Consider the following 22759-nt stretch of genomic DNA (forward strand, 5'->3'; position numbering starts at 1 on the left):
TGCTAATCTGATCCCCTCCCCCCCTCCGGTGCCACAATTGGCACCTTTCAGGGGGGAGGGGGGTGCAGTTACCTGGATAATCCAGGTATCTCCACCCACTTCCGGGACAGACCGCCGCAGACCCCCACAGATGCCCTGCCCCCCCGTTGTGTTCTGGGAACTGTTTTTCCCAGGACACAGCGGGGACCAGAAGAGACGTGACTCGCGCATGCGCAGTAGGGAACCGGGCAGTGAAGCCCCAACGCTTCACTTCCCAATTCCCTGACAGAGGATGGCGGGGGGGGGGGGGGGGAGCAGAGAGACGAGCAATCGCTAGTCATCTGCCACCGACATCGCTGGACCCTGGGACAGGTAAGTGTCAATTTATTAAAAGTCAGCAGCTGCAATATTAGTAGCTGCTGGCTTTTAATATTTATTTAGGTGTTTATTTAGGTATTTATTTAGGCTTTAAATACTCATTTTATGTCTTCAAGAGGGTGATGAAGATTTCTAACGGCTGTATAAAGCAGGTTTTGTTTATATTTTACAAACTATTGTAAGAAATCATTTATAATATACATTTGTCTCATGCTTTGCCAGTAAAGTCCCTCTAGACTATGAAAGGATCTTCTTGCCCCCCCCCCCCTTTCTTTTTTTTTTTTAAAGAATATGGAATATTGTAAGCTATACGCGTTTAAATACATGGAAAAAAATTTATTTAAACACACCATAAAAAAAATAAAAAAATATATAGCCAAAGCCATACACCTGTGATCCATTTACAGCCAACAGTAGCAGGCTAAAGTCAGAGCTCATCCAGGCTCTAAAAAGACCCTGACTACTGTATATACTCGAGTATAAGCCGAGATTTTCAGCCTCTTTTTTTAGGCTGAAAGTGCCCCCCTCGGCTTATACTCGAGTCACCGCTGTCTGCCTACACGATCAGCGTGTCGTGCAGACAGACGGCGGCCATTCCACTATTCAAAAGCCGCGCCTCCCTGTCTGTGATAGGCGGAACACTCAATTTCCCAGCAGTCAGTGTTCCGCCTATCACGGACATCCGCTCATTCTCATACTATGGATGAGGATGAGAGGATGTCCGTGATAGGCGGAACACTGACTGCTGGGAAATTGAGTGTTCCGCCCATCACAGACGGAGGCGTGGCTTTTGAACAATGGAATGGCCGCCGTCTGTCAGACCAGGAGGAGAAGTGCGGCACGGCACGGCACACAGAGGCTGCAGAAGGCAAAGAGACAGGTAGGCTGCGATGGACACAGGGATGGACGGGACACAGGGATGGACGGGACACAGGGATGGACGGGACACAGGGATGGACGGGACACAGGGATGGACGGGACACAGGGATGGACGGGACACAGGGATGGACGGGACACAGGGATGGACGGGACACAGGGATGGACGGGACACAGGGATGGACGGGACACAGGGATGGACGGGACACAGGGATGGACGGGACACAGGGATGGACGGGACACAGGGATGGACGGGACACAGGGATGGACGGGACACAGGGATGGACGGGACACAGGGATGGACGGGACACAGGGATGGACGGGACACAGGGATGGACGGGACACAGGGATGGACGGGACACAGGGATGGACGGGACACAGGGATGGACGGGACACAGGGATGGACGGGACACAGGGATGGACGGGACACAGGGATGGACGGGACACAGGGATGGACGGGACACAGGGATGGACGGGACACAGGGATGGACGGGACACAGGGATGGACGGGACACAGGGATGGACGGGACACAGGGATGGACGGGACACAGGGATGGACGGGACACAGGGATGGACGGGACACAGGGATGGACGGGACACAGGGATGGACGGGACACAGGGATGGACGGGACACAGGGATGGACGGGACACAGGGATGGACACATGTCTCACCCTCGGCTTATACACGAGTCAATAAGTTTTCCCAGTTTTTTTGTGGTAAATTAGGGGCCTCGGCTTATATTCGGATCGACCTATACTCGAGTATATACGGTATGTGGTCAGTATATGCTCAGAAGCCTGGAACAGCCTCTTGGCAATCTGCCGAGAGAGCCCGAGCCCGCATCTCCTGCACTCCACAGCCCAGTGAGCGCTGGAGGGGAGAGCAGAGAGCCGGTGACTGACAGCCACAGCATTTTGCTCAGAGCAGAGGGGGAGAACTGAACGGTCGTTGTGTACGATTTCTTAGTTTTCACTAGAATTTACAGGACAGATGCTACATCCACTTGGTGAGTATAGGGTTTTTTTCCCCATAGATCATACTTGCCTTCTAACTGTCATCAATCTGTGCTCTACCCATTAGTATTGTTCTGGCTTCAGTAGTTCCGATTTAGAAACCAGGCAATGCAGCAAGTGTCAAAAATTACTTATATCTCTACTGGTTCAGCCTAGGTTCACTCTGACAGTGGGAATGAAATTGTGGAAGTTTAGCTTAATGTTTGCTATTTCATTACCGCATGTCAATCCAGACTACGGGAACGATGTCAGAGACATCTGTGCAGGTTTCTGCAGAGATGTCTATTGAAATCCCACCCAAAGTCACCACAAGTAGTACAGAGACTACTTTGGGAATCAGTGTGGCGCCACAAGTGCGGTGTTGCCCCAATTTGGATGGTGCCGTGGATTTGGCATGTCAAATCATTGCAATGTGAACCAGGTCCTAATGTCAGACTCAATGGAGTCAATTTACTAAAAGGCAAATAGACTTTGCACGTGCAGTTGCACACATTTTCCCGACAGCTTAGCTAATAGAGAGGCTCTGCAGATTTCCATCATACAAGCACCACATTCACCAAGCTCTAGGGAAAATGAGGGCAACTGCAGTCATATGCCTTTAGTAAAGCAACCCATAGATTGATGGCAAAGCATTGTTTAGACAACAAGCACTTTCAAGTTCCTAAAACACGTAAAAACAAAAAATAAACCTGAGAAACAAGGAAGAGTACAGTTGCAATCTTTATTAACAATATTCATAAATGTTCAGTATATCCAGCATGATTGGAGGTCTTATGCAACATTAAACTATTTTAAAGTGTTGATACCAGTTAACAACTGCAGGACACCAATAAGCACTGTAATAATATACACCTCAAGGGTTTAGCATAGAAACAAAATAAAAGATTGCTTTACCAATAAATTACAGGTTTTGTTTTGCTTAAATATTATCTGTGTCCTAAATGATCATCCATACCAATGCTGGTCACAACCCTGTTCCAAACTCCGTGTTTACAAGAGGACATCCTCTGCACACAACTCTGGGCAACTCCACTGTTGCTGAACACCATTTCCAAGAAAACTGTACATCCGGGAAGATGTCACTTAGCAATATCTGCAGTGATGAAGACCAACCTTCATGGCCTAGCAAGTGCTGCAGTCTGGCAAATAACCCTTTTTGCTGCAGATGGGTGCATGCGGATCACAACAGTGGCATGCAGGACCACCGTGAATGGAGTCTGGTGCAAACGCATGCAATTTGCGCCATGTTGACAGCCAAATCAACAATCAGTGATGTTACTACAAATACAAGCCAGATCTAATATAAAGGATACCTGCTTCACCTCCATTAGGGTGATCTTACAGCAGCATCAACAGGCCTTCGTGCAGTTTCAACATATCTAACAAGTATTTTTGTTCAAGGTTTGCATCCTTACCAAAACTTAAAAAACGAAAACAAAAAAACAGAAACTTTTGCGGCTTTAAGTTCACGCACAAGACGTGAATTCTGAATGGTGGCAATAACTCTGGGAAATAAAATGCTGCCAGGACTTAAGGAGCTAAAGTGTGCTACAGATTTACATATAGATCTTGTAAACTGTAAAAATTAGTACACATTTGCAAAAAGGTTGTGCAAAACTATTGTATTTACAAAATGGCACAAAAGTGAATTCAACAGTCTATGCACATGCGCACATCATCCAACTCTTAAACTTAAGATTCTACGCTATTCACCAGGAAAGATGCCAGCTTCAACGGGGCCACTTTCATTGTGTACGAAAGGTTACAGCAGTGTGAGCAAATATTGCTCAAGTCCAATCCTGTCGTTAAAGCTGAGAAAGGTTTAAGGCCATTCAAGTTAAAAGGGCAGAAAGGGAAAAAAAAATAAAAAAAAAATAAGATTTTAGAACCCAGGTTGATTTGACATTTTGCTTTGCTTCTTAAAACAAAAATCATAACTTTGGAACCAAAAAAATATCTTAAATAGAAAAACAGTACAGTATGAGGAAAACATTAAGTGAATAAAGGAAAGCGGACGTTAAAATGGTAAAACCCAAAGTGTCCTACCAGTAGGCATTATGTACATTTGTAAATTTTTTCTGTTTTCAAGTAAATTTCTTTACATTGCTATACCAGAAACAGGCCTGTTTATCAGTGCATCGGTTTAAACAACTAATCTGATACTAGAGAATTTTATCCTACACTCAAGACAGCAGCTTGCACTACTCTTGCCTGCTAAGCTGTCAGACTGACTATTAGTGTACAGGGAGGAGGATCAGAGAATAACAGAAGGTTAAAAAGGAAGAGAGATGGGAATGAGGTGGTTTTCATGCAGTCAGGCCAGCTCAACCAGCCAGCTTGCTGGCCACAAGGGAAGGTTTTCTCTGAGGAAGATCCTGTGGAGTAGGAATATGATCCCCTGTAACCTCTGTCTTGTCTGGAGCAGCAGCAGTAGGAAGTTGCTTGTTCTTCATCTTTGCTTTAGCCATGTTATAGTCACCAGAGTCAAAGTATTTTTGCTGGAAAAGAGAAGACATGTTACTTGGCATCCTCTTTAATATTGTCCTTGCAATTATAACAGACATGCAAAAGAAAATAAATAAATAAAAATATATATATTATAATATATATAGGCATTCAGACCCTCTTCGCTTTTTTCAATGTTATGTTGCAGCCTGATACTACAGTTTTTCGTAAAATAATCTTCCCCCATTAATCTACACTCACTACCCCATAATGACAAAGTGAAAACAGAATTTTAGAAATGTCTATATAAAAAAAAAAAAAAAAAAAAAAAAACACTGAAATACCACATGCACTTGGTGTGAATCAGACCTATGAAAGTTGCAGTTTGAATATTGCAGGTGCATTTTGCGGTTTCCAATACGCACTTTAATTCGTATTGAATTCTATGGAACCAAAAAAACTAGAATAAAAGTCCCTTGCCCTTTCGATAAAATGCACAGATGTGAACCACATCCATAGGAAACCATGTTAAAATGGACTGTAGTGTATTTCTACAAAACAAAGACGTGCTAAAAAAAACAAATAGAATAAAAATAAAAAGTGCATAGGTGTGAACCAAACTAAGTATTCAGATCCTTTACTCAGTATTTTGTTGAAGCGCCTTTGGCAGCAATTACAGCCACAAGTCTTCTTGGGTATGACCGGACAAGCTTTGCACACCTTTATTGGGAGATTATTCTTTGCAGAGCCTCCCAAGCTCAGTCAGAGTGCATGGGGAACATCGGTGGACAACCATTTTCAGGTCACTCTAGGACAGTCAGAGTTGTCCCTAGGCCTGTGTTGTCTTGGCTGTGTGCTTAGGATTGTCATGTTGAAATGTGAACCTTCAGCCCAGTCTGAGGTCCTGAGCTCTGTGGAACAGTACTTGGCTCCATTCATATTTTCCCTCAACCCTGACCCAGTCCCTGCTGCTAAAAAGCACCCCCCCTTAGCATGCTGCCACCACCAAGCTTCACTGTTGGGTTAGTATTGAACAGGTGATAAGCGGTGCCTGGTTTCCTCCAGACTTAACCCAGGTTCATACCAGTACAATCACAGACAATGCATGTAATTTGCACCCGCACCTATGGTGCCGATCACATAGGATGTCTGAGATGCGAGCTCAGCAATACAGTTGTATGGCTGAACTTGCATTAGATTCGCAGAGAAAAAAAGTGCAGGGACTTATTTCCCCCACACTAGAATCGGATCACATGGGTGTTCTTACCTCTGATTCGATACCTGTGCAAGTTCTCAGTTTGCACTGCAATCTGTGAACCAATCTGGGGGTGTCATTAACAATGTAATGACATCCGCAGCGGTTCGCAGAAGGCAGTGTGAACTGCCTGCAATAGATGAGCGATGCAGGAACAGGCACTGTAATAGCACTGGCTCCTGCATCGCATCAGTGTGAACCTAGGTTTCAAGTGTAAGTAGACCCTCCTATCATTTTCAGCCAAGGAAGCTGGCATCTTTGCCTCCGTTTAATCTACAACTGCCATGATGCTGCACATGTGATTAGTTATGACACCAGCCATTGGATGGTTTGACAGTTTTGGTCTCACGCACAATACAGGTATTGCCATCTCTCCTAGGTGCCTCCTGGCAGTGATGGTTTGGCAAAAATAAAAAATAAAAAAAAAAATGCTTGAGGCATGTCAAGCACTTGGGTGTTCATGCATTTCATCAGCTGGAATAATTTATTCTGGCCACTGAAATGAACGCTCAAGCAATTGACGCGCCTAAACGTTATGACACGAATAAAGCATTTTTCTGCCTAAACACCACTGCTCCTGGATGCACTAGCAGTGGCTTTTTTCCTGCCGCTAAATACCTGTAAGTGCATGAACAGATTGGCTTTTTTTTTTAGCCTGATGCCCCTACTAGCAGCATTTAAAAATAAATAAATAAAAAGTCCAGTGTGTGGGTGAGGCCTTAGTTGAATAAAGCTACAATTAATGGAGGACTTTGGGGAAGTACTAAGGCCCAATCAAACCCTCAGTTTAAAATGCACTAAATACATTTCAGGCGTTTTAAAACAAAAAGGTGTTCAATGTGTTGCAGTTTTATTTCATTCTAAAGCAACTGTAATCAGAGCTGAAAAGTCTATCTTCTGCCAGTAGTGCCCAATGGTACCCTTACCCACAGATCAGCTCCAGCTGTATACAATTACAGCGGATCTGGGCGCGGCACACTCCCGCAAGTGTCAGATCACATACTAGGTAATCAGCAGTGCCACTTTGCCACCATATATTGAAGTTATGCATTCACCAAGTGTTTAACTGTAAAACATGGAACACCTTTTGCTTTAATATACCCACAATGTATTAGCCAATTTAAATACTTGGTATTTCACTCATCTCATGGTCAAAACTTCATAGCATCTTGTACAAAATGCAGAGATGGGCTGATCATTGGCAGATTCCAGAAGATCTCTTCCTCCTCCGGAAGTCAGGCAAAGTTCACTCACAACGCTCTTTCTCCGCTTCCTAAAACTGGGGTGGTGATGTAATGATATGCAGGCTCAGAGAGAACCCAAAAGGGCTTCAAAATAGTTTAAAAAAGGAGCTCCAAGTATTTGAGCATTTATAAAAAAAAAAAAAAAAAAGTCAGCAGCTACAAAAACTGCAGATGCTGGCGTAAATGGTACCGCAGTCTTCTGGGACCTGTGACATGTCCCAAATGACTGAGGGGAGGACAGAGAACTTTTGCTTGCATCGTCTAGGCGAAGTAGGAGCGGGTACCTGAACCAAAACCAGGTATCTATGCCGCTGCAATGTGAACCCAGCCTTAGTGACACTGGCGACGGGGGGTGATCACGGGGTTAAACCTTTATTGGGGGGGTTAGGGGGGTACATTAGAACTAAAGGGGGCTAACCCTAACTGCCCTAACAGTTATTACAGTCACAAATGACACCAATGCAAAAAAAAAAAAAAAAAAAAATAAAAATAAAAAATGACATTGGTGTCACTGTGACTGGGGGGCAGGGGTAATTGGGGGGGTGATCGGGGGGGTGTGAGTGTGCCTGGCATGTTCTACTGTGTAGTGACGTGTTGGTGCAACTCACCGATCCTCTCTCCTCGGTGTCGGAACGAAAAATACCGACACGGAGGAGAGAATACATCACTTCCTCTCCTGTGTTTACATTACAGGAGAGGAAGTGATGTCACGAACGATTCCTATTCGTCGGGAGCGATCGCGAGGGGGCGGCCATGAACGAATGGCCGCCCCCTCGTCCGGGATCGCTCCCGCACGAATACCGACCGCCGCAGGCACCGGGCGGGGGCCCGATCGGGCCCTCGACCCGCGGCAAGGCAGGGACGTACAGGTACGCCCATATGCCTGCCCGTGCCATGCTGTCGACGTACATCGTCGTGCGGCGGTCGGGAAGTGGTTAAAGGAAAATGCAATTCCCCTGGAGGCCTTTAACTGAAACTTAAATTGGGCTTAAAGTCACTAGATGACTGATCCACAGCTATATATGGCATGCAGTTTACTGGGGAGATGACCACTTCCATTTCAAACACTAAAGAGGAGAGCAAAATCCAGAAGAATGCATGCAGGAGGAGTATAGTTTTAAAACAGCATTTTGTGGATGTCTCAGAAGTTAACAACTCCCCAAAGCTTGTGAATGAAAGGAGTATAATAGGTTTTAAAGTTGCTTACCCCTTTTGTAAGCCTTTTCCGCAGGAAATCTGAGCCTCCTGGCTTAGGACCCAGATGAGGATACCTTGCTTTTAATTTGGCCTCTTCTGCCTTTTCTGGACTTACTACCTTATCGTCCACTTCCTGGAAGAAGAGGAAGAAACTGAGGTTATATGAAGTCAGGAATCCACGTTTTCACAGAATTCGGTTGCATTTAGTAATCATTGCTCTTAAGCTGGTCATACACACTGAATTTAACCTTGAACTTAATCTTCTAAAGTCAATTTTTTCAGTCAACCTTTGTCGAAAGATCTGGATGGAAAATGGATGGTCAAACACGATGCAGGCACTGTGTGGGAATACAAAACACCATAAAAAATTTCTCATCTGTACTGGTGGTGTGGATGGAGAAAGCCATTGTATTTCTTCATCCAGAAGGTTGAATGAAAAAAAAAAAAAAAAAAATTATATACATAAAAATGTATGTGTATGGCCAGCTTTAAATAAAGTGATATTTCAGTCAATGCAAAGTAAAGCTGACAAATACCCAAGTGCTTAAAGAGGGATTTCACTGTGAAAAAAAAAAAATATTAAAAGCCAGCAGCTACAAATACTGCAGCTGCTGACTTAATAGACACTCATCTGTCCCAGGATCCAGCGATGTCGGCAGCCGAGGCCGATCGATCGGCTCTCGGCTGCTGCTGCCACCATTCTAGGTGAGGGAATCAGGAAGTGAAGCGTTGCGGCTTCACTTCCCGGTTCCTTACGGCGCATGCGCGAGTCGTGCAGCGCAATAGGAATTGTCCGCACTGTCTCTGGGACCCGTGTGTGTCCCAGCAGACAGCGTGCAGGGACAGGAAGAGGAATAGACTCCCGTGGGAGTCTATGCCCGGAAGTGGGTGTAAATACCTGTCTTGGGTATCTGTACCCCCCTCCCCCCTGAAAGGTGCCAATTGTGACACCGGAGGGTGGGTTCTGATGAGCGGAAGTTCCACTTTAGGGTGGAACCCCACTTTAACTTACTAAAATGCAACAGTTAAAGCAAAACATTGAAATATATTAACATACAGCATTGCTGGAACTTTGTAAACAAGGCCTGTCAAGTCCCCTGTGTCAGCTACTTTAAAGCCCACTCCTAGACTCAAGGAGATTAGATGTTTTCTACAGATCACCATGGATACTGCTGACAGCGTTCTATATTCTACATAATGTTCTCCTCCCTCCAATTTTAAAATATGCCATCATCACAGCCCATCCATTGACGGGTGATGAACAACAAGGCTGATATTCAAATCTCTAAAACGTGCCATCTGTGTTCTTCAATCTGCACGTGTCGCAGTATTCAACACATCTTCTAGTGATTTTTAGACCTCTTGGGACAAAAATCCAGAGAAAAGAGATTTAGAGGAACTTGATTCAGGCTTCTTTTACACAGAAAGTGCAGCTCGTTTTAGTAGCGTTTTTGCACCACTTTTCAGCCACTAACAGCTTTGGAAACGCTGTCCATTCATTTCAATGTGCAGGCTGTTTTGGGAGCGCTATATACAGTGCACCGCCTGGGTGTGAGAGGTCACACTGAAATGAATGGGAGGTGGTTTTCAGGCACGATTTCTATCTCTAAAACGCCTGAAAACCATGTGAAAGGGCTCTTAAAATGTAATCATGGTCAAAATGTAAACTCAAATACTAATTTCTGTAATGTATGTCAATTATTTCTTGCTTACTCCTATTAGGCCTCTTGCACACTGCAGATATTTTTTTTTTTTTTTTTAACTGTGTTAAAAAAAAAAAAAAAAAAAAAAAAACACAGCCCAATGCACACAGGCACGTAAACAAGCACTGTGTATTCTTCAGTAGAAAAAAAAAAGTTTTGGTCGGTAATTTATTCCTTATGCATTGCAGAGAAGAATACATTTTCGCAAATGCATATATATGAAAAAAAACAAAAATCTGAAAAAGTAGACGCTCACACAGGAGTATCATGTGCAAGAGGCCTTAATCAGAACAAATCTTGAAGCTTGTAGACTTCCTTTGCAAAGAGGTGTCTGTGTCACACATTCTGTGACACAGTCACTATGCCCTGCGAGTAGGCATTGCTGTGTCACATTTCACAGAGCCTGCTCAGAGGTGCAGAGGGGAGGAGTTTCAGGAGGCGGAGTCAGTACAGGAATCACTGCTTGCAGGCAAGGTACCATGGGATATGTAGTCCTTAGAAACAAAGAAAACAGAGAAGCTGCAAAGCATGGTGGAAATACAGGAATTTGTGGAAAGATGACAGACAGGTAGCACTCCCAACATGAAAGGGAGGTTATCCAAATAAGCTAATAATGGATTGTCAAAAATAACTTGTTTGTATGGTCATTACAGTGCTGATGTTATTAAACAAAAGTGTATGTCCATAGATTTCCTTTAACATTTTAGATCGGAAAAAAATAGAGAAGGAAGAAAAGTTTAATATATTTGTGTCAGAAGTGAAATCGAGGAGCTGCTAGCTTCAACTCCTATCTGCAAATGTTAATGGCTTGGCGGTTGCGCCAACCCACTGACTTGAACACTGCCTCAGTCACCAAGTGTCGGTTCACACCGAGACAGCACGACTTGCAGTGCGACTGCCTCAGGTGACCTGGACACGACCGCTGCGGCAACTTGCAAAACGACTTCTCTATAGAAGTCAATGCAAGTCGCCCCCAAAGTTGTACAGGAACCTTTTTCCAAGTCGGAGCGACACAAGTCTTGATTAGAACGGTTCTATTGTACAGAACGGGATGCAACTTGTCAGGCGGCTAAGTCGCCTGACAAGTCGTCCCAGAGTGAACTGACCCTAACCCTGAACAAGTACAAGGTCTTGTTTATGGCATCAAACAATGAAGGCAGCTCTCCGACCATGCTATAAATTTTGCAGCATAGTAAATGGTTGCATGCAGATAAATTCAGTCACCCACCCAACGATTTAGCTGCATGATGAAGAGTTTGTGCTAAAAACTAGGGTTGCACCGATACTAAGCATTTGCATGAAGCTCTGTTCTTTCCGCGGGATTCCCCCACTGACAGCTGAAGAATGAGTGTGTGCCCCTGCCAATTATCAGCTAAGGAGCAGGGCTGCTGTGTCCTTAAAGAGGAAGTAAACCCTGATGGGTTTACTTCCAGCAAAGGTAAAGCATAATGGACTGCTATGCATCGCATAGTAGCCATTATGTGTCACTTACCTTACACAGGAGCCAGCGATGTCACAGCTGCCCCCTGTAGCACAAAGCGTGGTGAGTGGCTGGAGCAGTGACGACGCCACTCCGGCGCATGCGCACGGGAGCCGTTAGTGACAGCATGTTTACCTTCACTTGTGGCTCGCCCAGTGCGCCTGCGCCGTAGACAGCGGTGCCCTATTTTTGTAAAATATCTCCTTAACCGTGTAGGTTAGAAGGTTGGAGGAAGAGGTGAACTTCCTTACGGTGCCACAGAGCCTGGGAGGAAGTGGGAGTTGGATGCCTTTAAAAAGAGGGTATCCGCTCCCCCCCCCCCCCAAAAATGAGGGATGTAACGGGGTCACCTAAAGCAGAAATTCAATTTTTGGGTAGAACTCCACTTTAAGATACATAATTTAGTTTATTCAGCATGAGGCTGTATATACTGCAATATTTACATTTTTGGTAAACACATTTAATGATTCCAGAGAGAACATGCACTGAATTTATGCATTCACACAATTTCACAGTAACCATGAGATAAAAAAGTTCAGGAAGATTCCTTTATACAATTGTTTTGCAAATCTTTGTGCACTATAAACTATGATTGAATCAGTTCTCACATTGCTGTTTTACTAACCCGGCAGCTTATTATTCTAAATAGGAAGCCTTAATTTCTTTGCAAATATTAGATTCTAACTACCAGCAAGAATAAGTCCTTCCATTTAAAGAGCACCTGTCATTTCAGACCCATCATGGCAGCGCCTGTTAGCGGGCATCCACTCATCTGCTGCCATCACATCCCTCACCTTGTTGTGTCACTGCCACATCACCAGCCATCCCATTAAAGTGAAATGTGAAGGCTGAACAGCAGGTCAGAGTCGCCGCCGCTGTGGGACAGAGATGACAGTTGCACTTTAACCACTTGAGACCCGCGCTATAGCCGAATGACGGCTACAGCGCGGATCTCCTTTGCCGGGACTACGTCTATTGACGTAGTCCCGTGCACGAGCAGCCTGCGCGCCCCCTGAGGGGCGCGCGCGCTCTGTGATCGGAGAGTCTACGACTCGCCTGATCACCGATCCGAGCAAGGGGATCGATCCCGACCCCTTATCACGTGATCAGCTGTCAGCCAATGACAGCTGATCATGTGATATAACGGAGCCGGTAATCGGCTATTATTCCTCCTCACGCTGACAGCGCGAGAAAAAAAAAAAAAAAAAAAAGAGCCGATCACCGGCGGCCGTGATCGGGACATCAGTCCCGATCACGGCCAGCCCTGCCAGTGTCCACCTGCCCCCCTGCCAGTGCCCACCTGCCCCCTCATCACTAAGCATAATAAAATAAGTGCCCCCAGCAGTGCCCACAGTGCCACCCAGCAATGCCCACAATCTGCCTCAAAGGTGCTGCACCCCAGTGCCACATATCCGTGCCCATCAGTGTCATCTACCAGTGCCCAGCAGTGCCGCCCATCAGTGCCACCCATCCGTGCCATCTTATCTGTGCCCATCGGTGCCGCCTTAACTATGCAGCCTATCAGTGCCGCCTCATCAGCGCACTTCAATGAAGGAGAAAAATGACCTGTTTGCAAAATGTTATAACAAACTATTAAACATGATTTTTTTTTTTTTTGCATTTTTTTTTGTTTGTTTAGCAAAAAATAAAACTCCCAGCTGTAATTAAATACCACCAAAAGAAAGCTCTATTTGTGGGAAAAAAAAAATTATAAAAATGTCATTTGGGTACAGTGTTGTATGCCCGCGCAATTGTCATTCAAAGTGCATCAGCGCTGAAAGCTGAAAATTGGTCTGGGACTGAGGGGGGTTTAATTGCCCAGTAAGCAAGTGGTTAAAAATTATGATTTAAATTAAGCCTTTTTACTAGCGATTTAAATTGACCTGGTTTAAATCAAATCCACCCTGCAAAAAAGGCCTGAGTGCTTTCACACTGGAGCGGTGCACTTGCAGGAACTGTAAAAAAATAAAAAATAAAGTCCTGCAAGCTGCATGTTTGTGGCGCTGTAGGAGTGTACACACTGCTCCTAAAGCAGCCCTGCTCAATGGGCAGTGCTGCCGAACCACCAGCAAAGTGCTGATTTACGGGCGGTTTTAACCCTTTTCTGGTCGCTAGCGTGGGTTAAGTGTCTCGCTAGCGGCCGAATAGCGCTGCTTGAAAAGTAGCTTTAACGTCTATGTGGCCAAAAATGCCTGAATCTGCCTCAAAAGTAACTCTTGTAGCTTTCAGAGCATCCCGAGTGCTCATATGTGAACAGCCACCATTAAAATACATGCAATTTAGGACACTTGGATGTGAATGGGGTCTGAGGGTTCCCAACTATGGGCGTTTGTTTCCAAATGCTGCATTTTCCTTTCAAAACACATGCACAAACAAACATTTAGGGCCAGTTCACACCATAGAAACGCAGTACGAACGCACTCCAGATGCTTTTTTGATGCGCCCCAGTGCGTTTTTTGCAGTCCAGTGCATCCCCCCCCCCCCTTTTTCCTTTAACCTTAAATATGAACATGGGTGTTCCAGTGTGTTCCCATGAGTTTTTGATGCTTTTTACAGTGTTCTAGTACAGTCCAGTGCAGGAAAAATGCAGCATGTTTTATTTTTTTAAATGGAACTGTTGGGGGCGCATGCATCTTGCACTACACTTTAACATAGTGAAAAAAAAAAAAAAAAAGAAGTTGCTTATAACAGTGCCTTTCCACTCTTCCAAAAAATAAGGAGGTGGGTTGATGTTCATAGTATGTGAAGCAAGAACATCCTAAATCAATCTGAAGATATCCAATTAAAAATGAAAGTGTAAAAAGCTGTTTTTCCCCCCATACAGAGTGACAGCACAGCTGAGCTTGTAGAACATCATAGAAGTGAATGCAATTGTCACTCTGGAGATATGACTCAGATGTGTTCTCATACGGGAATTAGAGGACTCCATAAACAGTATTACTAAAGGCCCAACTCCAGCCAAGTAAAACTTCCCCTCCCTTTTGATTAGGGAAATACAAGACAGTAAATGATAAAAATCTGATTATTAACCTTTCCTTCCTCATTCAAAAATAAAGGAAATATTCTTATAGTAATAGACAGCAGGTTTACACATATGTAGAGCATCTTTTCCCGTAACCCTACAAATGGAACTGTCCCAATATTGCATTCAGATGAAAATAAATGAAGCACTTATTCTGCATCTCTTTATGCAGTGTATTGGCTTTTGGGGACAAAAATCTGTAGGAGATATATGATGGCGGTGATTCCCAGCAGTCTGCCGCAGCAAGTCAGTGGCCTGTTTGCTACAGCCGAGGTCTCTAAACTACGGCTCACAGGTGACATCGGCCTGCTAGAGGATTATCAGGCCCACAGTGAGTGCTTGTGAAAATACCCAGGCTGGCAGTGGATGTGCTGGTCTGCATATCATAATCTGGAGGTTGGCACATCCACATCTCCCACAAGGGGAGACTCTGAAAGGGGCACCCCTGGATGGTAAGGGGAGACCCCTTAAAAAAAAAAAAAAAAAATCCTGCCTGCTAATATTTGTAAAATCCACGGGGTGGACCTTGCACGGTACAGTTTAGAGAACCCCCCTTTTTTTTTTTTTTTAATCTCCATGTGAACTCAGAGAGCTTTATCTGCTGTTGAGACGGATGGTGAAGCAGCCATCTTGGGCAAACTCAATAGATTATACAAGGGCTAATAGGGCAAGCACAGGGAGAACATGAGAACTTCATTTTGCTAGGGTCCCGACCAGGTGCTGAACCAACGACCCCAGAGCAGAAATGCTGACCACTAATCCCCTGTACTGAATGTGTCAGAGGTTGTACTCAGGGGCCCTACACCAAGCAAACTGACCATCATTGTTCTACATCACTGTCTGTCAAGTGCCATTCAGCTGATATCAGATCACATTAACCTTTACGTCATTAGAGAAGAAAATTTTTTAAATAATCAGCTCTGGTTGGAGCAGCTGTACTAAGGGACGCCATGCGGTCAGAACACTCTGATCAGCGTTCTCCGCCATTGGCTGGGAGTGTTGATCAGTTTTCCAGCATGCTCGGTCGGCTTCTGTCGGACAGACTGACATACACACTGGCTGGATGTCGGCTGTTTATTTTTATTTTTTAACCGGCAGATGTCTCCCAACACTCGGCACGTGTGTACAGGGCTTTAGGCTGCTTTTCCCAGCAAGATACTGACACCAGTGTCAATTGCAGGGCCTTCCTTTCATAAAAATAAGTCCAACGGGAGTCAGTCCTCCAGCATATTTCTGGGCTGCGGGAGTTGAAAAAAAGTAGATCTGTAAAGTCTGTACAAACTCAGTGTGTACCTAAACCAAACGTGTAATATATTGTGGACTATTAGCTCTTGGTGTGGTGGCTGCATTCATTTTCTCTTTTCCAAGCTTCTTTTGCTTTTCCATCTGGTAATTCTAGAAATAAACACTTCTTGTCCCTGGGTGGCTACATCACTCCTCCGCTGTACATATGAAGGGATCCATGGCCGTCTCCCTAGGCTGCTCTTCTGATAACTACAAACATGTCCTTACCTCTTCATCCCCATCTAGGTTACAGAAGATAGCAAGGAAGAAGTTATTTTTTTTTTGGGTGCAGATCACAAAAGTAGTGACAAGAACACAGTATTTCTGATAAGAACACATTTTCTGTTGCTTCTAAACTCACAAAACCAAACTAAAAAACACAAAAGGACCTAAGGAGGCGGCAATTATATTTTTGTTCATGGCTTTAGTTATCCTTTAATACAGGTAGTATGGACCAATTAGAGAAGTGGTCATCAACCCTGACCTCAGGGCCCACTAACAGGCCAGGTTTGCAAGATAACTGAAATACATCACAGGTGATATCATTTGGTGCTCAGTGATTGCAGTATTCTAGTCTGCATCTCCCCAAGGTAATACATAAAACCTGGCCTGTTAGTGGGCCCTGAGGACACACTGATGACCACTGAATTAGATGACCCAGAAGCCGGAGGGCAGAGTGCCCAGTGTGTACCCATCACTTACAATATAAAACAATGAGAAAATGTGAGCACATCCTGAAGGCTTGCTGGAGGGCAAACTATTAAATCTGTTTGTATACATTGTAGCATTTCAGCCAGTTCATTTGAGTTCTAAGAACTGAATGAAGTCTGCGTGAGGAAAAAAAAAAAAAAAAAAGAAGCTCTATATGCAGGAAGAAGATATTAAACAGGGTGAGGCTGTAATCAACCTGCTGCAGGGACTCCATGTAACCTCTTCATTACTGCAGATTAGGTGGGGCTAATGCACAGCAACTAGGATAACCCAGCCAGTTCCAGAAGCCGGAGAGTCACAGAGACCGTGGCTGGTCAGATCTCCCTTCCAGCAGCGTCATATGAACACAGCGGGGCAGATCTCATCACTAACCACTGCTGACACCCCCCATCTAATGTCACACATCATCAGCTACTGTACACCATTCAAGTCTCCGGCATAGAGAACACATCAGTATAACATGTAATGCCCACTCCAGCCATGTGCTCACCCCATTCCTTATACATGGGCCTCTCTAGGGGCTCCAAGGTTTATACAAAGAGACTAAGATTAATAACAAAATGTGATGCCAGATTGTCAGATTCCCCGCAGAGAAGTGCCCCCTAGGCTAACATGTGCCCCCCCCCCCAAAAAAAAGGTAATGATCCAGAAATCCAGAGGAAGGTGGCCCCTTAGAAGCAGAAAGGGCCCATATAAAAACAGGGTGCAAGAGATCCCAAATTTTCAGATCTATCTAATAGGTAACCAATATAGCAGGCAGACATACAGTGTCTAGGGGGCCTCAAAGAGGTGCAAGGGAGCCCATATTGGCCAATGGGCATTACAAGAGAAGAAGGTGGGCCCCTGAGAGTAGAGGGAGCTGGGGCCCCATCATAGGAGTACAGAGGACCCTAGAACGGCAGATACCCCCCACTGTCTAAAAAGACAATGATCCTTGGGGACAGGAGGTACAGGGGGGTGTAGATGCCCCCCCAGGATCAGAGCGGTGTGTGGCCCCTGTGCAGGGGGTGAAGATGGGCCCGCCGCAATCAGAGGGGTGTAGAGGGGCCCCTGTGCAGGGGCTGTAGATGGACCCCCACGATCAGATCGGTGTAGAGGGGCCCCTGTGCAGGGGGTAAAGGTGGGCCCCCGCGATCAGAGTGGTGTAGAGGGGCCCCTGTGCAGGGGGTGTAGATGGACCCCCGCGATCAGAGTGGTGTAGAGGGGCCCCTGTGCAGGGGGTGTAGATGGGCCCCCAGGGTTCAGAGTGGTGTAGATGGGCCCCCAGGGTTCAGAGTGGTGTAGAGGGACCCCTGTGCAGGGGGTGTAGACGGGTTCCCCGGGATCTGAGGGGGTGTAGGGGAGCACTCTGGTAGTGTGGGGTATCTCTCCTCGTAGTAGGGCGGGCTGGGAGCCGGGCACACAGTATTGGGGCCCCACATGGGCAGTAACCGGCACACAGCACGCTGTGACTCATCCTCTCTTCTCATTACACAGCCGCCCTGCCCCCCTCGGCCGGCACTCTGCCCGCCATCACCTCACCCTCTGCTCGTCAGTAATGCCCTCCTCCGGCGTCTTGCTCTCCAGGTTCTCGGCGGACATGGTGGAGAGAATACGGCGGCCTCACAGCACAGTCTACCCCCAATCTACCGCCAGACTCCTCCTACACCAAGATGGCCACCACACCGGCTACGTCACCCGGACCTTTACGTCCGGACGGCGGGGAATCCTCTTCAAGCGTGCGACACCGGATGACGTCACCCGCCGCAAAGCTTCATGGGAGTTGTAGTCTTCTTCTAACTGCCCGTGGAGGTGTGATTACAGGCTGAGTGAGTTATAGTGAAGCATACAGAGCTGACAGGAGGGGAGGTGTAGGGTGAATTCGGGATTTATTGAGGGGAAAAAAAAAATACAAATTTTCTACAGGATTAGTTCACCTTTACTAAAATCTGCCTATGCATGGAAGAGATGTAGGTGGATAAAGACAAACTGTACAGCTCTGACCATAGATGAATATTGCCCTTGCTATAGATGTAGGCCATCCCCATACCTCCTAAAGCCTGACTGCACAACTCACAGGACTTTGCTTAGAGAATCTCAGCTGTTCATCACAGTGCTCAGTCAGAGAAAGAGCTCACTGCTGTGATGGTGAAGGTGAACAGTAACTAGGCGTCCCCTAGCAACACCCTTAGCATCATCCTAGGAGTTTTTCAGTCAGGCCGCGTACACACGCGGGGACTGTTCGCCCAACTTTGTCCGTCAAACAGTTTCGGCAAACAGTCCGCTCAAAATTAGCATGGACGGACATGCCCACACACGACGAACGAACAGTTTGCTGAAACCGTGCGCGATGACGTGAACGGCACGTACGACGGGACGAAAAATACGACGTCCTATACACTGCATTATAACTTTCGGCGTGTTAAGCCTTTCTGAGCATGCGCGGAACTTAGTTTGTCGAACAAGCCTACACACGGGCGGACTGTTCGCTCAAACAAGGTTTCAGCGGACAGTTTTATGGAATTTCCGAAAAACCTTGTCCGTCAAACTGTCCGCTGAAACTGTCCGCTGAAAGCCCACACACGAGCGGACTGTCCGCCCAAACACTGTTCAGCGGACAAAGTTGGGCGAACAGTCCGCCCGTGTGTACGCGGCCTCAGGCTTTATGAGTTACGTAAATGGCCTACACATATAGCAAGGGCATTATGCAGCTTTGGTCCTTATCTACAGACGACCCTTATCAGCATAGGCAGCTGTTTGGTAAAGATGAACCAACCCTTGAAAATCTGTGAGCAGGCAGGGTCATTACTGCAGAAGAGACATGCAATGTCCCTTGTACAATAAAATAAACCTACCATCCATTCACAGCCTTCTTTGTAAATTACAACAGATTGAGCTGCACTAGAACAGCTTGGCCAATGAAGACTGCCACAGCCAGGCACCTGGAAGAATGCCACGAGAAATGTTGGGCTATTGAAGGAGAGCTACATATCGTGGACTTTAACCCCACTTCAAGAGGACACTTCACTATATGTGGGAAATGTAAACATATCATAATTCCCAAGGATGTGGGTGGGGGGGGGGGGTTGCAGAATGGTGAATGTGGCCATTTTGTGTTTAAAAGTGGGGAAATGTGAGGTTAAAGAGTAGGACCAGAGTCTGCAGTAAAATAAAAAGCAATATATAAAAAAAAATATTGTTTCGAAAGCTATGTAAACTGTTTATAGGCTTTAGGCTAAACTCATCCCATCCTTTCCTAATACCGCTACATCCATCTTTTCTTACCCAATACCTTCAGACCCAGCCTCTCTTACCCCTATACCTCCGGACCCAGCCTCTCTTACCCCAATACCTTCAGACCCAGCCTCTCTTACCCCTATACCTCCGGACCCAGCCTCTCTTACCCCAGTACCTTCAGACCCAGCCTCTCTTACCCCTATACCTCCGGTCCCAGCCTCTCTTACCCCAATATCTTCAGACCCAGCCTCTCTTACCCCTATACCTCCGGATCCAGCCTCTCTTACCCCAATACCTTCAGACCCAGCCTCTCTTACCCCAATATATCCAGACCCAGCCTGTCTTACCACAATACCTTCAGATCCAGCCTCTATTACCTTACTACCTCCAGACCCAACCTCTCTTACCCAATACCTCCAGACCCATCCTCTTTTATAACTAATACCTCTAAGGCTCCTTTCACACTGGGGTGGTGCGGGCATCGGAGATAAAGCGGCGCTATTCTTAGTGTCGCTTTACCGTTGTTTTCGTGGTGCTGTTCGGCCGCTAGTGGGGCGGTTTTAACCCCTGATAGTGGCCAAAAAAAGGGTTAAAACTGCCTGCGGCGCTTTGCCGCCAGTATAGCCACGCTGCCCCATTGATTTCAATGGGTAGGAGCAGTTTAGGAGCGGTGAATACACCGCTCCTTCACCACTCCAAAGATGCTGCTAGCAGGACTTTTTTACCATCCTGCTAGCGCACTGCTCCAGTGTGAAAGCCCTCCAGCTTTCACACTGGAGTGAAAGGAGCGGCTTTTTTCAGGCGCTATTTTTAGCGCTGTAGTGTCTGAAAAAACGCCTCTAGATTCACCCTCTCTTACCTAATACCTCTAACCTATCCTCTCTTACACCAATATCTCTAACCCCATCCTCTTTTACCCCATTACCTCTAGACCTATCATCTATTATACCAATACCTCTAGACCCATCTTCTCTTATACCAAAACCTCTAGACCCGTTTTTTCCTATCCTAATACCACTAGAGCCATCCTCTCTTACCCCAACACCTCTTGACCCATCCTAACTTACTCAAATATGTCCAGACCCATCATCCCTTATGCCCCGTACACACGATCGGAATTTTGGTCAGAAAAAACTCTGTCTTGCATACACACAGTCACACCAAATTCCAACCTGCAAGAATGTGGTTCTGTACAACACATACGATGGGACTGGAAAAAAGGAAGTTCAATAGCCAGTAGCCAATAGCTTCCTTCTCGTAATTGAATCTGAGCATGCATGTGTTTTTGTGCATTGGAATTGCATGTACAAGATCGGAATTTTCCGTCTGAAAAATTGAGAACCTGCTCTCAATCTTTTGCTGGCAGAAATTCGGCCAGCAAAATTCCGATGGAGCATACACATGGTCGCATTTTCTGCCGAAAAGCTCTCATCGGTCTTTTGATGGCTGAAATTCCAACCGTGCGTGTGACTGTGTACGCGGCATAACACCTCTAGACCCATTATCTCTTACACTGATACCTCTAGACCCATCTTCTCTTACACAAATATTTCAAGACCCTTCTTCTCGTACACAAATGTCTTCAGACCCATCTTCTCTTACACCAATACCTATAGACCTATGCTCTCTTATAGAATACCGCTAAACTCATAATCTCTTACCCCAATACCTCTATTCCATCCTCTCTTACACCTAATACCTATAGACCATCTTCTCTTACCATAATACCTTCAGACCCATCATCTCTTACACCAATACCTCTAGATCCATCCTCTCCTACACCAATACCTCTAGATCCATCCTCTCCTACACCAATACCTCTAGATCCATCCTCTCTTACACCAATACCTCTAGATCCATCCTCTCTTACACCAATACCTCTAGACCCATCCTCTCCTACACCAATACCTCTAGATCCATCCTCTCCTACACCAATACCTCTAGACCCATCCTCTCCTACACCAATACCTCTAGATCCATCCTCTCCTACACCAATACCTCTAGATCCATCCTCTCCTACACCAATACCTCTAGACCCATCCTCTCCTACACCAATACCTCTAGATCCCTCCTCTCCTACACCAATACCTCTAGATCCATCCTCTCCTACACCAATACCTCTAGATCCATCCTCTCTTACACCAATACCTCTACATCCACCCTCTCTTACACCAATACCTCTAGATCCATCCTCTCTTACACCAATACCTATAGACCCATCTTCTCTTACACCAAAACCTCTAGACCCATTATCTCTTACACTAACAGCACTAAGACTCTGTTCTTGTCTAAATAGACACATATTTTTCCTCTAGTATTTCATGCCACCCTCCTCTTACACCTGGCAGCAAAGGTACAGTTTGGGATATTCCTCATCCCCCCTGCTGGATGCAGCTTTTGGGTGCAGATCATCAGGGGGCTTTGGGCCAGAAGCAGCTGGAAGCTCTGTGGGATCTGAGAGGCTCCTCCTGAAGGATCTGCATGATTTGCCCCTCTGGGAGGTCCAGAAGATCAGCAGACAATCCTCTCTCAAGCCCAACACAGTGTGATAACAGCAAGATGAAGCTGCGGAGGGGAGGTCACCAATAACGCCAGCATTAGCCCAAAGCACCTGGTGGTGATCCTTTCTATTGCAGTGACAATGTAGTGGAGTGCCCATTTACTCACCATGCTCAGATGAAGTAGCAGACCCCTAACTCTTTTTCTCACAACTCTCTGGTTCCTGGACATGCCCAGAGAAGATATGTTTCTCTGCTCCCCTCCCTCAGGAATTCGCAAAGGCCATACGTGAGGTAGCTGGGCAAGTAATCTGCAGTCATGTGAAAGGCACTCCACTGTCAGCACTGTAATGTGGGCAGCCAGGCTGGAGCCAAATAGCACACATCTTCTCCAGGAGACCAAGCTACTGTGGGGAGACCTTCTCTCGTTGCTACTACAGTGCTCCAGTTCCAGTGT

General features: G+C 45.9%; 1 protein-coding gene across 2 annotated transcripts; it reads right to left on the reverse strand.

The window, feature by feature from the left end:
- Positions 1–2954: 2954 nt before the first annotated feature.
- Positions 2955–22543, reverse strand: ARPP19 (cAMP regulated phosphoprotein 19). Of its 2 annotated transcripts, none has more exons than XM_077472131.1 (3): positions 22472–22543; positions 8399–8521; positions 2955–4745 (listed from the first exon to the last, which is right to left on the reverse strand). In XM_077472131.1, exons 1-3 carry the CDS (start codon positions 22532–22534, stop codon positions 4572–4574), a joined length of 360 nt encoding a protein of 119 aa, XP_077328257.1. In that variant the 5' UTR covers positions 22535–22543; the 3' UTR covers positions 2955–4571. The 2 variants fall into 2 exon arrangements, with proteins under 2 accessions (XP_077328257.1, XP_077328258.1); XM_077472132.1 differs by lacking the exon at positions 22472–22543 and adding an exon at positions 18110–18270.
- Positions 22544–22759: the final 216 nt, after the last annotated feature.

Source organism: Lithobates pipiens, unplaced genomic scaffold, assembly GCF_037356315.1.
Source record: "Lithobates pipiens isolate NorthernLeopardFrog02 unplaced genomic scaffold, aLitPip1_a1.2 Scaffold_8, whole genome shotgun sequence".
Classification (NCBI taxonomy): domain Eukaryota; kingdom Metazoa; phylum Chordata; class Amphibia; order Anura; family Ranidae; genus Lithobates; species Lithobates pipiens.

What these genes read in the sequence shown, in the direction of transcription:
- ARPP19 (XM_077472131.1), bottom strand. Translation starts at nt 22,534, where the DNA reads ATGTCCAGGAACCAGAGAGTTGTGAGAAAAAGAGTTAGGGGTCTGCTA. An exon ending in TGCTACTTCATCTGAGCATG is followed by an intron (nt 8,522 to 22,471) that starts GTGAGTAAATGG and finishes CTCTTCTTCCAG; the next exon opens with GAAGTGGACGATAAGGTAGT. An exon ending in GGAAAAGGCTTACAAAAGGG is followed by an intron (nt 4,746 to 8,398) that starts GTAAGCAACTTT and finishes TCTCTTTTCCAG; the next exon opens with CAAAAATACTTTGACTCTGG.